General features: G+C 51.3%; 2 protein-coding genes and 1 long non-coding RNA gene across 3 annotated transcripts; 2 read left to right on the forward strand and 1 right to left on the reverse strand.

Moving 5' to 3' along the window:
- The first annotated feature begins 1,853 nt into the window (after positions 1-1,853).
- Positions 1,854-4,986, forward strand: LOC147244603 (keratin, type I cytoskeletal 19-like). The gene is made up of 8 exons (XM_086185357.1): positions 1,854-2,337; positions 2,429-2,511; positions 3,102-3,258; positions 3,608-3,769; positions 3,884-4,009; positions 4,397-4,471; positions 4,559-4,707; positions 4,802-4,986. Exons 1-8 carry the CDS (start codon positions 1,909-1,911, stop codon positions 4,917-4,919), a joined length of 1,299 nt encoding a protein of 432 aa, XP_086041483.1. The 5' UTR covers positions 1,854-1,908; the 3' UTR covers positions 4,920-4,986.
- LOC147244604 (uncharacterized) lies at positions 3,621-12,628 on the reverse strand. The gene is made up of 7 exons (XR_015110093.1): positions 11,988-12,628; positions 11,410-11,529; positions 10,494-11,148; positions 7,512-9,227; positions 7,270-7,438; positions 6,258-6,378; positions 3,621-4,942 (listed from the first exon to the last, which is right to left on the reverse strand). It is a non-coding gene; the product is annotated as an uncharacterized LOC147244604 (long non-coding RNA).
- On the forward strand, positions 10,262-15,184 carry LOC147244605 (keratin, type I cytoskeletal 13-like). The gene is made up of 8 exons (XM_086185354.1): positions 10,262-11,087; positions 12,357-12,439; positions 12,852-13,008; positions 13,097-13,258; positions 13,345-13,470; positions 13,931-14,005; positions 14,077-14,222; positions 14,992-15,184. Exons 1-8 carry the CDS (start codon positions 10,578-10,580, stop codon positions 15,056-15,058), a joined length of 1,326 nt encoding a protein of 441 aa, XP_086041480.1. The 5' UTR covers positions 10,262-10,577; the 3' UTR covers positions 15,059-15,184.
- The last annotated feature ends 919 nt before the right edge of the window (positions 15,185-16,103 follow it).

The raw sequence follows: 16,103 nt of genomic DNA on the forward strand, positions 1-16,103 counted from the left end.
ACCTGCCACTAGTGCTTGATGTCCTTGTCCACTGCGCTGGCTCCAGTTCTTCAGTCCGTCGTGGTTCATGCAGCAGCATGAATACATTTTCTGTGTTTTACTGAAACACTGAAAACAACGAGCGACCTTCACGCACTAGTTGGTCAAGTCAAGTCAGGTCAGGTTTATCTGTACGGCGCCAAACCCCAACCAAAGTTCTGTCCTGACTCTGTCCAAGGAGAGCAGGTCCAGCACCTCCCTCCTTCAATGAACCTCCACCCAACAATTCTCCATCAGCAGCACATCCTGCAACAGCAGCCACCAGAACCTTCCTTTACCAGCAGGAAGGTGGAGCAGATCCAGGATCAGTGGGGACGGAGAGAGAGCAGGAGAGCAGGACAGAGACAAAGACAGAGAATGGAGGAAGACAGAGAGACAGAAGGAGAGAGAGGGACAGAGAGAAAGAGATAGAGAAAGGAGGAGAGACTGATGGACAGACGGGGACGTGAGCAGGTGGAGCTACGGGTGGCAGCTGGAGCCTCTCCAGGTCTGGAGCCTCCTCCAGCAGCACCAGGATCTGGGATGAGGGGAGAAGAAGAGGAGTTAGTAACACGTCTGAGGACAGGAGGAGGAGAGAGAAGCCCAGTGCATCATGGGAGATCCCAGCAGTCTGAGCCTATAGCAGCAGATCTAAGGGCCAGCCTAAGCAGTCCTGACTAGAAGCCTGATCAACAAGGAGGGTCTTAAGTCTGCTCTTAAACCTAGATGATGGAAAGTGGTTTGTTCCCCTCTGATGTGGGCGGGGCTAAATAGCTACATGTTGCTATTGTTACAGGATGTGATTTTACAGGCAGACATTAAGTGAGGCTGTAATTTTCTCTTGCATCAACGTTCATTCCTGAGAGTTCAGAAGCTTCAACTGAAACCAGAGCACTCACTTAATGACATGTTTGTACGCGACCTTTCACTTCCTGCTCAACAGGATTCACATCGCCATCAACTGAGCCTGGAGGTCTTCCAGCCTGGCACCCATAGGTGACACCTCCAAATAAGCATGTAGAGGACCGCCTTTGGGGCCTCGGGGCCTCAGGGCCCCCCCCCCACCTGTCTCACCCCCCCTATCAAAGGCCCTGGCGTGATGCAGCGCGGTGGTCTCTTTCCCTGGGAATCTCTTCATTCCTGCGCCAACGACGTGGGACGCTTCACTTCTGTCGCCTCTTTCATTTGCTTCCTGCAGAGGTCGTGACCCCTGAGAAGCTCTCAGGAAGCCACAGACCCAAACTGAGGTCACTAACGGGAAAGTTGGGATCCAGCGACGCTCACCTGACACACCAGAGACGCGCTTCACTTGTAGTCTTCATTTTTTGAAACACAAACTTTTTCGAATCCTTTGGTCATTTGTTGTCTTTTGCAAATTTTGTGCAAATTTTCAGTTTAGTTTTTGGTTATTGTTTTTTGTTTTTGCAGTTGTGCATTTTTTTGCATCTTACTTTTTAAACATCCCCTTCACATTCATTCAACCTCTTTGATGAATGAAGCTCAAAGGCCACCAACAAATGAGCCAAAAATGAGCAGAATGACTTCTAACAAAGACAGCAACAAGCGACGTCTGTGCTCTGGTAAATGTGAAGGGGAAAAGTGAAACGTCTCTCCTCCCCCGGGTTCCCTGGCTGGGCCTGATGGCGAGCGCCCGGGGTCTTAACCGTCCTGCATCAGCGATGACACTCCATCTTTGTCACACAGGTTTGACAACTTGGTGGCCAAATTCCTCCCGGGGCTGCTTGCCACACCCCCCACATACCTGCCGTCACCATGTCTGCTCTGTGACTGACAGCTCTCCTCCGGCAGAAGGTTTAAAAGGCAGCGTGAGTCCAGAGGCTCCTCACTCCGCTCTGTTGACTCAGCCACAGCAGAACTGCAGCATCCATCATGGCCTCCTCCTTCATCACACGCTCCTCCTCCCGCTCAGTAAGGAGCTCCTTTGGCAACTCTGGTGGCTCCATGATCGGCGGCGGCAGCATGGGACGCGTGTCATCCATGAGAGCTGGGAGCGTCTACGGCGGCGCTGGAGGCTCAGGGGTCCGTATCTCCTCCACCTCCATTGGCGGAGGGATGGGTGGCGGCTACTCCTACTCCTCCAGCGTGTCCAGCGCAGACGACAGCCTCATTGGCAACGAGAAGTTCACCATGCAGAACCTGAACGACCGCCTGGCCTCCTATCTGGAGAAGGTGCGCTCACTGGAGAAGGCCAACGCCGACCTGGAGCTGAAGATCCGGCAGTTCCTGGAGAGCAGGGTCGGCCCAGCCACCAGGGACTACACCGCCTTCTTCGCCACCATCGCTGAGCTCACCCTGAAGGTACATCCCTGGACATGTTGGTGTCATGGTGACGCTGATGAGTCCCGTCTATCAGACGTGTGCAAGACGATGACATCATTCTGTTTTTCAGATTCAAGATGCCACAAGGGCGAACGGAGCCATCCACCTCAGCATTGACAACGCCCGCCTGGCGGCCGATGACTTCAGAACCAAGTGAGTACACGTGAACGGCGTGACGTCATTACCAGTGTAACGTTTCTGTTAGTGAGGTGAAGTAACAGAAACATCTGGGCTGGAGGGATTCAGGTGACCAAGTAGATGTAACGGTAAAGCCAGCAGGTGGCACTGTAGCCCCACGCCATCGTCCTGCTGATGGCGGCTGCAGCTCAATGCTCCTCATCTCACCTGCATTCACCGTCTGTGGTCTGGCGCTCGTTAGGCAGGTGCTGTACGTGGTTCAGGTGACTCGTGTGCAGCACGATGCAGACGCTGGTCCCTCTTCCTGTCTAAGGGAAAGTCTCTGAAACATTCCCCGCGGGGACGCCAGTCAACCGTCACGTCAACAGCATGATGACACAGACTGAGTCTAATAACCACGAGGCAGGAACTCAGAGGTGTTGAGATGGAAGTGTTGATTCAACACTCGGACGTCGTTCCAATCAACTCAACATCTGAAATCAGGAACTGCTCTGCTGAGTCCAGGCCAGAAATGTGCAAACAAACAAACAGCAGCGTGGTGTTGGCGTGATTCACCCTGACACATGTATGTATGTATGAGCTTCACGTCCTCCGTCTCCTCTCAGGTACGAGAACGAGCTGGCCATGCGCATGTCAGTGGAGGGTGACATCGCCGGGCTCAGGAGGGTTCTGGATGAGTTGACGCTGGCCAGAACCGACCTGGAGATGCAGATTGAGGGCCTGAAGGAGGAGCTGATCTTCCTCAAGAAGAACCACGAGGAGGTCAGTGGTGGTAAAACAGCGACGACACAATCACCAGTCGCCGTCAGAGATCCTCCCAGAGAGAAATAGTGTCGATGTCATTGATGTTTTCCGAGGTTAGCATGCTAACCAGCTAGCCTCCATTCACCCAATCTTGTAACATCTGTTGGACCTGAAGAGGTGACAGCAAGTCAGTGGCGCTTCTGGTCCGTCCTGTATCAAAGCAGAGAATGAGGACGTGGCGCCACCCGGAGGCGAACAAAGCAGAAGCACTGACTTTTTTTCCCCTCTACAGAGCAGCAAAAAACACAGCTAGCCAGCGAAGGAAAACTAGACTGAGGACAAATGCTGATGGTGTGTGTGTGTGTAGGAGATGCTGGCGATGCGTGCACAAATGAGCGGCCAGGTGCACGTGGAGGTGGACGCCGTCCCAGGTCAGGACCTCACCAAGATCATGGCTGACATCCGGGATCACTACGAGTCCATCGCCGCCAAGAACCACAAAGAATTGGAGGCGTGGTTCCAGGCGAAGGTAACATGTTACGTTCGGTTCGTACGGTTATGTTCCTGTTGCTTGAGAGCTCAAACACAACCGTCACTGATTCTGTGTGTGTGTGTGTGTGTGTGTGTGTGTGTGTGTGTGTAGACAGAGGCACTGAATAAGGAGGTTCTGACGCAGACAGTCAGTTTGCAGACGTCCAGGTCGGAGGTCTCGGAGGTCAAGCGTACGCTGCAGGCCCTACAGATTGAGCTGCAGTCCATGCTGGGCATGGTGAGTACAGCGCTGTCGTCATGGCAACAGCTGGACAATGACACTTTCAGTTTAAAAAAGAAAGTTCATTTTAATTTTTAAACTGGTAAAGCTTTGAACGAGGAATCTGACATTTATTCAAATGTTTGTAAATATCAAAGAAGGAACAATAGTTCATGGGACGAAACAGGAAGTGGTCATCTAATGTTGGCGTGTAATTTGGGGAATTATGACATCAAGACACTCGTGTTTTCAGTTGTCAGAAGAGTTTTGTCAGAGCTATGAGGCTGATTTTGACCACATCTGGTGGAGGGGCGGAGCCTGCGCCAAGGGGGAATTGACATCATATATTATCGCGGCGGGAAATAGTGAGACTTTACTTTGATAGTTCTGGTGCTTCCTGTGCAGAAATCATCCCTGGAGGCGACTCTGGCTGAGACGCAGAACCGCTACGCCATGCAGCTCGCTGGGTACCAGACACAGGTGAGGCGCCAGAACAAGGTCACCCGCTAACATGATGTCACGAGGCATGACTGAATGTGTTCACCTGCGGCTCTTCTGGACCGCCAGGTGACGTCTCTGGAGGAACAGCTGGTGCAGCTGAGGGCTGACCTGGAGCGCCAGAGGAGCGACTACCAGATGCTGCTGGACATCAAGACGCGGCTGGAGCTGGAGATCGCTGAGTACCGCAGGCTGCTGGACGGAGAGGCCCTGAGCAGGTGAGGGGGAGGTCAGGTGACAGGAAGAAGACCAGAGTTGGTGATTCGCTATGCGAGCTAGTGATGACTTTGTGTCGTCTGATTGGTCCGACAGCTCGTCCTCCTCGAGCACCACCACAACCAGGCGCGTGGTGACAGTGGTGGAGAAGGTGGTTGATGGGAAGGTGGTGTCCTCGTCCTCGGAGACCGGGTCCTCCTTCGTGTCCCGCTGAGACGCAAACCCTCATCATCATCACTAGGAGATGTTGACAAGAAACAATAAAATTACAGCTAAAATGAAGGCGTGTGTGTGTGTGTGTCTGTCATTCGGGTTGTTGCCATGGTGATATCAGTCTCACTCGCTTCTACATATAAAACTTAAATGAGAATTAATCAATGCACTACTTACCTGTCACTCTACAGCTGCTCACAGTCCATTGATCTGACATAGGTTATCACAAGCCTGCGTTCTCTACCTCAGCCAGCAGGGGGCGACATACTCACTGATCTTCATTACATAACTACATAATACACTCATTAACCCATTTACAGTCCAATAGATGAGGAGGCGGCTGAGGGATTAGGGGCGGGGCTATCTGAACTTTCTATCACCTTTCTTTGTGCTAAACGTCGAGTGGAGAGGACCAAATGTGTGGAGGCGGACTGCAGCTGCCTCACCTGCCTTACCTGCTCAGGTGAGACAGGCTGCAGGTGTCAGTATCAGCAGATGTTTCAATAAATCGCTTCAGTCTCCTCGTCCCATCACCGGTGACCAGTTACCCCAGATCAGGGGTAAATGTCAGCGTAGTGGAGTGTTGGGACACAATCCGACGTCCTGGTCCATACCAGGAGAACACGAGGGAGCTGGGAAAGGTTCATGCCTTCCTGAGCAGAATCACGCAGCAGCAGCAGCAAATAAATCAATGAGCTTTACGTATAAAAAGCAGAGCTTCAGTTTGATGGTGGGAGGAGGAGCCGGCAGGCGGGAGGAGGAGCAGGCAGGCAAGAGGAGGGGCCAGCAGAGAACTGGAGTCGGTGGTTCAGCGCCTCCGGCGGGACTTGAACTATGACGTGATGACTCCCAGAGCAGCTGCTGCTCAGCTCTCCTCCACACCTGAGTTGTGCTGCCTGACAGCAGCTACGGAAGCCTGCGGGACACAAACCCCGTTATGTAACATGTTGGATTGTGTTGCAGCTTTGTAACCTGCAGGGAGCTGGCGTGTGAAGACCTGATAGATCTCAACGTGTGTGTTCAATCATCGTGACCTTTATCAGCCCTCACGCAGAAGGACGGCGAAACGTGAAAAGAAACCAGGAAGAGAAGTGTCAGAAACGTCTGGAGACCAACCAAAACCAGAGGAAGGGGGTGGAGCCTGAGCCGAGGAGGAAAGATCGATTCACCGCAGTGAAGGCTGACATTTTTAACATTGACTTTGACTTGTTTGCTCTCTGTTGGATTCACGACACACCTGAACCTGTTATGAGGCCCCGCCCTCAACCTGAGGTGATGCGCTTCACAGATCAAACAACCAGTCAGTCATCGCATGCAGGTTTTATTTATCCAAACATACCGGTTGATTCGAGTGTGAAGGGTGGAGGGCGTGGCTGGCTGAGTGCTCCGCGTGGTGCTGATCCAGACGCTCACAAGCTGTCAGTCTGCTCTTTGGCCACGCCCACATGTGTGGGAGGAGCCTGAATAAACATAAATTTGTACAAAGATGAATTCAAAAACTAGAGCCTCTTCAATAAAGACATGAACTCCGACCCTGTTACGATTTCTAGAGATTTCAATGCTGTCAAACAAAAGTTCTTGCACAGGGGGGCGGAGCTTCCCCAGCCTGGCAAATGCCTCCCCAGCGCTTCCTGCTGGAGAGATTATGTATTTTTCATGTATACATATGATGAACCTCATGAGTCCCGAGGACGCCGCAAGGCTCCAGGAGCAGCTGGAGGGCGGAGCTGGCAGGTTTGTCACCTCAGTCCATCCATCAGTTGATGGACTGATGAGTCAGCACCGTTCTAATGAGCTGCTGATGTTGGGAAGCAGAGGAATTCTCATCTTAGCTGAACGACACTTGCAGAGGAATTTGTCTCCTTTAATTCGCTGCTCAGCTTTGATAAGAGGTTGATTCGCATCATGGGTAACAGGTTTTGATTATGACATCACGTCGTTAGCGTCCTTCGTTTTTGTGCCATTAGCAAGTAGACGAGATAACAGCGGCCATGATTCACTGCTTCCTGAGCAGACGTAGCAACATAGCGAGAAGAGCAGAGGTCATGTGTTACTTTCATCCGTTCATTTCTGTCAATACGCTGAGTTTCATGATACAAGCATGCTTGTTTTGTTGGTCTGCAACTTTTAGCAGGAAATGAACTCCTCGTACAAAATCTGGTGATCAGAATCAGAAGAGAAATAATTAGCTGAGAACAACATCAGCTGCAAAAATACGCTCACAAGTACTAGTACTTTAACTTGCCAGAGGTATTTTAACTTGTTAGAGGAACAAAACTGAGGTAGAAAGTTGTATCTTATGGCCCCAGAAAATATTCTCTCTTCAATGCCTTCAAAACATGGCTGCATACCTCCAGTTGTGTTCGGGTTGTAAACAGAGGGACCAGTCAGCGTGGCGCCGGAACAGCTCGTCTGCGATTCGGCCGGTGCAGGACTCTCCTCCACCAGCGCGACCGTGACCAGGTCGAGGCCCTCGAGCAGGCAAAGGAAGGCGGGTGAGGAACTTCGCAAATCTGTCGTCTGTAAAAGCAGAGACAGTTTACGGTCCAGTCAGCTCGCGTCAGAAATCACCAGCTCTCTGGGTTTTAATGACCTTTAAAGGATCCTGGTGAAACGGGGTCGGTAAAGCCTCGCCGTCGTCTTCAGGCCTCTTGACTCGTTATTCATGTTCCCCTAAACAGCTGGGCAGTTTGCCAGCTGCAGCTGATGATGTCATCGCTGTCTCATCGGAACAGTTCAAGGTTCGACCAAACGATGGCGCCAGCTGGAAGACGTGACCTGTCGTCGCTGTGGGAACCAGAGGACTGAACATGACAAAAACATGGCTAACGCATGAATAAACGCGAAGCTTCCTGTGTGACCTCTGGCTCTGCAACCGTGTCAGGGGGAGGCGCTGGTGTGATGGCGGTTTGGAGGCGAGCCAAGCAGGCAGGGAGCTTCTACCTGTAGCTAAAGAGGCCACATAGGAGCCATGACAGCATTCATACCTGCGTACGCCTGCACAGACTCATGCCGCCATTTATCTCTGTTCAAGGCCAAGAGCTTCACTGGCTGCAGGGGGGAAGCTAAACATGTGACAGCAGGTCGCCAACCATCAATCATCGCCATGGCGTTTCATTCCACAGAGCAAAGGCTGCCAACGCTTAAAGGATCACGGCTCCGATGATCGCTGGAATCATGAGCTCTGGTCTGAAAGAAGCTCTGTGGCGCCGAGGACGCCTCACTGATTGGTCACACCTGAGCTGCTGGAAACGTTTGAACAAGTTTTCAGATTTTATTGACTAAATCTAACAAAATAAAATGACTAAGATGTGAAAATTTCCTGGATGAGCAGAGCTGCCGGACTTCTCCAGATGTTTCCAAGTGCCAACAAACCCAATCGCAGAGAGAGCATCACAGGGATGAAGTCATGCTGTAGTCCAACAGGAAGTTAGCATCACAGTGATGAGGTATTTTTGTAGTTCAATAGGAAATTAGCAAAAGTTGATGATCTTCCAGGTTCAGTTCATCAAGATCATCTTCACTAATGAACCCTCAGATGATGCTGGAAGCCTGGATGCTACGGTTAGCAGTGCTAAGTGAACGTTAGCCTAGGGAGGAGCTACACCAGGGTCACATGACTTCGAGGTCACCACCACTCATCTTCAGGCTTCTTGTGTTTTCAGCTCGTTTGGACACACGAACATCTCACAATCTGTAAGTGTGGTGGTATGGTGGTTTGCACCATTGCCCCACGTCAAGAATGTCCTGGGTTCGAGTCCCGGGGGGTCCCAGGGGCATGCACCCCCCCCCCCCCCCCCAACATAAGCATGTGTTACTTGCTCCTGACCAAGGTGCTGGCAGGACATCTGCAGCAGGTCCCTGAACTCTGCACGTGGCTGCTCACCGCTCCGTAGTGAACGGCTCATCATGGGAGGAGCAGCTAGCATCATCAGAAAGCTCCGGGCTTCCTCACCTCTCTGGGATTAAATCTCAGCCAGCAAGAAGTGGCGTGTTCAGGCGTGGATCAGTACCATCAGCTGCTTTATTTTGGACCTCTGACTCGCTGCTCTTGTGTGTGAAACATTATTCCCTCTGTAGCAGCAAAAGTCCTGTTTTTTTCCCACCGCCCATCTTGGGGCGGCGCCTGGTTACACTTGAAACAAACACAACAGTCCTTCACGCTTGGGTGGCTGCCTTGTTTCTGTTGGCCTCGCTGGTAATCAGAGGGCGCAGCTTTCACAGCTAAACCTTCTTCTGTCAGTGGCCGACGGGTCATTGACCCCAGCGCCCCTGATGGCGCCGGCCTCACCCCCCCGTGATGAATGAACTGTAAAAGATGGAGGACAGGCCTGTGAGAGCTGATGTTTGATTGAACACGTGAGGTTATGTAAACCGCAGTGAGTCAACCAGTTTGATGGCAGAGATGCAAGGTGACGCTGCCAATGTGGCTTAGAATGATTGAAGGAAGCTCAGGTGCAAGAACACACACACGAATACCAACCAAATCCTAAATGACACAAGCACAGCACATCACCATGATGAAACAACAAACCAACGCTGTGTCTCAGTCCGCCGGGGGCGTGTTCCCACAGAGTACACCTGAAAGAGACGCTGCCCAACAGGTGGGGGCCCGTGGCGAAGGGGCGTTTCAGCCACCGCCACCACTCCTGCACTGAGAGCTCTTTGTGCTGGGAGGAGAAAAATGCAACACAAGCAGAAACTGACGCTGCTGTTCACCGACTTACGGGGTGTTATGTCACACAGCCGGGGGGGTGGGGGGGTTATGTAAATGTACAGGGGTATAAAACGACTCTGGAACCACACAAAGTCCTGCATCAGAAACAGAATGACTGGTACATGAGAGGAGACTCAGTTAGAAGAGACACTTGCACAGTAAAACATCAACGTGACTTTAACTGCTTCTATCTGACAGTGTTAGCGTCAGGCATGATGCATCATGGGTAATACAGCTTCTGCAGGCGGAGCTCGCGTGAACTCCTTTGTACCTGATGAGCTGATTTGATCAACTCTCTCGTTCACTAACTTGACCTCCTTCATGTCAAGTTTGATCAACTTTCTGTAGTTTGACAGCTTTAAGCTAAAACTGATTGCAGGTTAAGTTGAACTTTGAACAACCTGATCTAAACTAAACAGCTGGAACATTTTGGTTTTATCCAGTTAGCCAGTTTGAACGACTGATTAGAACTAAATCACCTGTCTTCTGGTGCAGTTTTTCCTTCACCGGCGGGGATGTGTTCTGTCAAATGGTGAATCTGAGGGTGTGGTGGAACTGCTAATAGCTGCTAATAACTGCTAATAACTGCTAATAACTGCTCATAACTCAGGTATTTGAGGATCGAGAGTCTGAGTTTATATAACAGACCAGGACTGAGAGAAACGTCTGTTAGTCTGCAGCTCGTTTTATGAACTCGATTCATGTGAACCTGGAATCTTCTTACTCTCTCTGAGACGTGTAGAACAGCATCAGTAGAAACTTCGCCTTGTCATCACTGTGGAGGTACAGCACTTGGGAGGGGTGGCTCCACCCTCACCTGCTGCTCAACCCACCTGAGCACCTTTAAAAGAAGCTCACCGTTTCTTGGCTCGCCACTTCTGTCCCTCTCAGTCGCTCCGACCGGACCGCCACACACACCTCCTCCTCTTCTTCATTGCCACGATGTTCTCAGTCCGGAGCAGCAGGATGAGCAGCGGCTTGGGCGGCGGCAGCGGCCGAGCATCCTTAGGTGGAGGCATGAGCTCGTACAGTGTGGCTGGAGGAGCAGGAGGTGGCAGCATCAGAGTCTCTCAGGCCAGCAGGTCCTTCTCTGCTGGCGGTGGGGGTGGCGGCTATGGTTTTGGTGGTGGAGCAGGTTTTGGTCTAGGTTCTGGTGGAGGATTTGGTGCTGGTGGAGGATTTGGTGCTGGTGGAGGTTTCGGGGCTGGTGGAGGTTTCGGGGGTGGCTTTGGCGGAGGAATGGCGATGGACGACAGCCTCATTGGCAACGAGAAGTTCACCATGCAGAACCTGAACGACCGCCTGGCCTCCTACCTGGCCAAGGTGGCGGCACTGGAGAAGGCCAATGCCGAGCTGGAGCTGAAGATCCGGCAGTTTGTGGAGAGCAAAGTGGGCCCGGCCACCAGGGACTACAGCCCCTTCTTCGTCACCATCACGGAGCTGCAGGGGAAGGTGAGGAGGGGGGCAGCAGAGGGACCCGGGCCCAGGGGCGCCTGGGTTCTCCAGCTTTCACCTAAACGGTAAAGAGTAAAATAAATTGAGGAAAGAGAAATGAACTGTGGAAGCTGAAACAAGTTGAACTCTGTGGGAGAAAATAAACTGATAATTTCTTTAAAATGGACGGATCAGAATTTCAGGAACCAAAAGAAAAGACCACAACTGCCTTCCAACATGGCGGCAGAGAAAAAAGCAAATCACTCAAAAACACAGTTTTTCTAACTTTTAGGCAAAAAAAATCTCAAAAAAGTAAACATGAGCTGAATTTCAAACCCACATATAAATAAAGGTGAGAAAATCACGGCAGCACTGGCGGCTCTACAGAGCCGGGGGGGGGGGGGGGGGGGGCACTGGTCCAGGTGAAGCTGCCTCGCCTCAGAGACTTCAGCCCTGAAACCTGCGAATAAATCGATCAAATTAAACCCTTCTGAAGCAAAAGTGAGTTATTGGTGCTCCTCGTTGGTCATTAATCGCTCGATTAAAAAGCAAGGACAGGAAGATTTAGTCGGGAAGCCTAAATGTCAGCTGGACCGCAAACGTCGCACAGGTGAAACGGTCGTCCAGCGTTCTCTGATTGGCAAACTGTGTTTGTAGGGACATGGACTGACGCACCTACATCGATGTTTTAATGAAAGAGGTTTTTAAAAGAACCTGACCACTTTTCGTCTATCAAACTATTTTTCTACAAACGTTTGAGTTCTGCTCCTCCAACTCCACCTCAGCGACGCCCCCCCGTATTCAGTCAAAGGTTAGCGGATGCCTGCGCTGGCGACTCTCAGCTTCCATAACAAACAGCGAGTGGAGAGACGAAATGAGGGCGTGAGCTTCGACGGGGTACCAGCAGGTCGGACACACCTGAGCGTCAGTGAGCCAGGTGCCGCCGCTTGCCGCCACTCCTCCACACCTCCGTTCAGCTGCAGTTTCCTTCTCCTGAAGTTTGCCGCAGATGTGATTTACTTGTATTCAGGCCTATTGGCATTTCCTTTGTGTTTATACAAACTGAAACTCTGTGGCAACTCTGGCGCCCCCTCTGGCCCAACGCGGCACTGTTGGGAGATCTTTGAGGTGGTCGTCGAGTGAACAGGACGGCGTGATGACATCAAGGTTCTCACTTGTGAAACAAACAAGACTCTGACACTACGACGTGTTTGGTGATGTTTCAGAGAGAAAAACTGACATCTGGACTCATTTCATCTCTTATCTGGTTCTTAAACGTGTGTTCAGATCCAGGACGCCATCCTCGCCAAAGGGGCGGTCATGCTGAGCATCGACAACGCCAAACTGGCGCAGGACGACTTCAGAGTCAAGTGAGCAACTGCCTTTCTTACTTTTCTTTTTCTTTCCCTCTCTCAAGACGCGCTGAATCCATGAACCAGCAGATGTTCAGTTCTTGGTGTCTCGTTGGAATGTTTCAGAAAAGAAAAGTGAGACCGAATTAAAAACCCAGATGTCTTCATGAGGCTGGACAGCATTTGAAAAAAATCTTCATATTAAACTACATCAACTTCTCAGCTCCCTGGAGCGTCTAGAGGGAGTCAACTATTCTCAGCAGCATTGCACCCTCTGCTGGCAGCCTTATGAACTGCAGGAGGTGTGTCTGAGGCTGAAGAGCCTTAAACCGGCGTTACGAAGAAACCTGAGTCCGAATGCGAGGAGCAAACAGAGACGATGAGAAGCCGCAGGAAGAAAACACATTGAAAAGTCCACGTCTCCTCGCAGGTTTGAGAACGAGCTGTCGATGCGTCAGTCAGTGGAGGCCGACATCGCCGGGCTGAAGGTGCTGCTGGGAGAACTGGGCGTGGCCAAGACTGACCTGAGCATGCAGATCGAGAGCCTGAACGACGAGCTGGCGAGCATGAAGAAGAACCACGAGGAGGTTGGCTCTCGTCCTCCTGAGGCTGGTGTTGGGGTACCCCGGAGGATGGAGTAATGGTGGCTTTGCTCTCTGCTTCCTCCCCTTGCAGGACCTGATCGCCATGCGAGGTCAGATGAGCGGCCAGGTGCATGTGGAGGTGGACGCTGCCCCTCAGGATGACCTCACCAAGATCATGGAGGAAATCAGAGAGCACTACGAGGCCGTCTCCGCGAAGAACCGCAGGGAACTGGAGTCATGGTTCCAGACCAAGGTACCGGAGGAAACCGAAGCAGCAGAGCAACAAATATTCTTTGTTCTTTCCTTTGCTTTAGCGGCGCCTGTGTTTCTGTCTCTCAGTCAGAGGTCCTCTCTAAGGAGATGGCCACCAGCGAGGTGACACTCAAGTCCACCACCTCGGAGGTGAAAGAGGTGAAGAGCCAGCTTCAGGGGCTGGAGATCGAGCTCCAGTCACAGCTCAGTATGGTGAGGAATCCCGATCCTTTGTTTGGGTGTTGGAGGATCACCTTTTGAAATATCAACCCCAGCGGAGGAGGTGTCTCCAGAGAGGCCTCGCGTAGAAACGACCCTTGGAGGTCAGGGTGGATGCTGGATGCCGCCGCCATCCCCGGGCAGACGTTCAGCCCGTATCTAAACCTCCCCGCTCGTTCTGCTGTCTCGCTGATTTTAATGTCTAAATCACAAACGTCTCCATACACTGACTTTATTTTTCAGTCTTCGTCACCTTGGCGACCGTCTAAAGGTTTTCAAGCAGAAACAAACCACCACCTCACATAAACTCTGAGCATGGGCCATGGTAACAGGAGCGCCAACATACTGGAGGGGAAACATTTCCCTCCCTCCTTATCTTGTCGGCCTGTTGATGGTTTTCGCCTCGTCCCGTCGTGTCCTTCAGTTCTCCGTCTCTGACTCCTGTCCTCTACAGAAAGCGGCTCTTGAATGCAGCCTGGCCGACGTCCAGAACCGCTACGCTGTCCAGATGGGTGGTTTCCAGATGCAGGTGAGCAGCTCAGACTCACTCAGGCGTGTTTTAGCAGCTGCTGGTGCTAACACACCTGTGGGGCTGTGCAGGTGAGCAGCCTGGAGGAGCAGCTGGTGCAGCTGAGGGCCGACCTGGAGCGGCAGGGACAGGACTACCAGATGCTGCTGGACATCAAGACCCGGCTGGAGATGGAGATCGCCGAGTACCGCAGGCTGCTGGACGGAGAAGGAGCCAAGTGAGACGACCACATTCTCACTTTACAGACCAATGACACGGGATCATTTCGAGGCGGGGCTACTTTTTGATTGACAAGCTGTCAGTCGTAGAGAGGCTCTGATTTATTCCTCCAAAGAGCCTCAAAGCTGACAGCCAAAACGCCACATTTGAGGCTCTGAAGCAGGAGTGAGTGGTGTCACGCTGGCCACCTCTCATCTGTTGTCAAGGAAACGGGTTTAGGGAGAGAAGACGGCGAATCCGCTCAAATCTGGCTGTGTTGACTCTCCCAGCGCTGTCGGTTAGACGTCATCCTGAATTATTTGCATTCGGTGAAAATGTCTTTGTGTTGTGTCTCGTTATAGTAATCAGTCCTGGACAGACATAGGAGTGCGCAAATATCAGAAGTCATCAGTCTTCTAAATCCTTACTAACAGTCATGTTTTAAATAGTAAATAAAAACGAAGAAAACAAAAGAATTGGTTGAGTAGCTGCAGAACTATTGAGCAAAAGAGTTCAGTAATGAAGTAGCAAAAACAATAGAAGACAGAAAAATCAAGTAGGATCGGTGGAAATGGGAAAAAAAAGATTGCATTATTAAAAAAAACATTGGTATTAGAAATTTGGTAATAAACAGTAGAAATACTGCAGTGACGAGGAAATGATGAACGTAGAAATTCATAAAAAGCAAGATAAAATGAGAGCTAGAATTTGGACGCGCGTCAGTCAGAGAACATCAGCGCCTTTCGTCTGGTTGAGTCTCCTCACTTGTTGAACTCCTCCTCCTCCAGGTCTGCAGGCTCCTCCTCCTCCTCCTCCACCACCATCATCACCAAGGTGATCGAGGAGACCATCTGAGACCCGTCAACTGCCAGGCTGCTGGGGGGGCGGAGTCCAAACTCAACCTGTCAACTCGCTGCCTCGGAGTGTTTCTCTTCCGTCTGTTTACTTTTCTACGAATCCTCTAAGAATAAAACTTAACCCACACAAACGAGTCTGAAAGTTTCTGAGAGAAAACAAATGTCAGCAAACGTGACGCACGCAGGTCGCCTCCCTGCTGACACTCACCCGTCCACTGGGGGGGGAGAGGGGGACGCCTGGATCGCAGCGGTGGACTGAGCTGCGTGCGGGTCCGTGATGTCATCACAGCCGTCTCCAGGAACAGTGTGGACAACAGCTGCTTCAAACTTAGATGTAACAGTGATTCCAGGATAGGGCAGGTCTGTCGCCATGACAACAAGCAAAGCTGTTCGATAATTTCTCACTCAAGAAGCTCGAATGCTTGATTGACACATTTGTCTGCATCTGATTTGGTTAAGTTGCTGCTGGGCGACACTTCGGGCGGTGAAAGTCTGACGAAAACACAAAGTCAGGAAAAGAAAAAAAATCCAGTAACAATTAATGAATGTCTAAAAGTAGAACGAGATTTCAGGAAATAATCGGAGGCTCATTTAGGTCCAATTACACCCACACTGCCTCTGCCCCGGGTGTTGCCTGCAAGGCAAAACTCAAACGTCTCATCAACGTTCTCGGCTCCCTCGAGTCCAAGTCAGAGTTTTGAAGTGTTTAGAGTCAAGAGGAGCCTACAGAGGTCATGAAGGTCATTGGGGGAAACACAAGAAGCCTGAAGCTCAGTGGTGGTGGCATGAAGTCACATGACCATGGTGTAGCTCCTGCACAGGCTAACAATAGCTTAGCACTGCTAACCATACACCACAGAGCATTCGGAGTTTCTGATGAGCTGGTCCCCGTGCTAACAGTAGCGGCCAGACACAAGTGCTAGTTGTTTATTTAGCCTCAATTTTTGTAGCCGGCTCTTTCCGCATCCCGGAGTCACTCAGAAGCAACGCAGGGAGGAGAACGTCTCAAGACTCCAACCGGGACTTGAGAGGCAAAATGAACT

The sequence above is a fragment of the Aulostomus chinensis genome, chromosome 18 (genome assembly GCF_037954235.1).
Source record: "Aulostomus chinensis isolate RoL2024-O1b breed Wild chromosome 18, RoL_Achi_v1.0, whole genome shotgun sequence".
NCBI lineage: Eukaryota > Metazoa > Chordata > Actinopteri > Syngnathiformes > Aulostomidae > Aulostomus > Aulostomus chinensis.

Excerpts from the sequence above, each read along its gene's own strand:
- LOC147244605 (XM_086185354.1), top strand. The coding sequence starts at position 10,578 with ATGTTCTCAGTCCGGAGCAGCAGGATGAGCAGCGGCTTGGGCGGCGGC. Across the intron at positions 13,009-13,096 it reads TGAAGAAGAACCACGAGGAG|GACCTGATCGCCATGCGAGG; the intron begins GTTGGCTCTCGT and ends CTCCCCTTGCAG. Across the intron at positions 14,006-14,076 it reads TGGGTGGTTTCCAGATGCAG|GTGAGCAGCCTGGAGGAGCA; the intron begins GTGAGCAGCTCA and ends GGGGCTGTGCAG.
- LOC147244603 (XM_086185357.1), top strand. The coding sequence starts at position 1,909 with ATGGCCTCCTCCTTCATCACACGCTCCTCCTCCCGCTCAGTAAGGAGC. Across the intron at positions 3,770-3,883 it reads AGGCGTGGTTCCAGGCGAAG|ACAGAGGCACTGAATAAGGA; the intron begins GTAACATGTTAC and ends GTGTGTGTGTAG. Across the intron at positions 4,708-4,801 it reads GACGGAGAGGCCCTGAGCAG|CTCGTCCTCCTCGAGCACCA; the intron begins GTGAGGGGGAGG and ends TTGGTCCGACAG.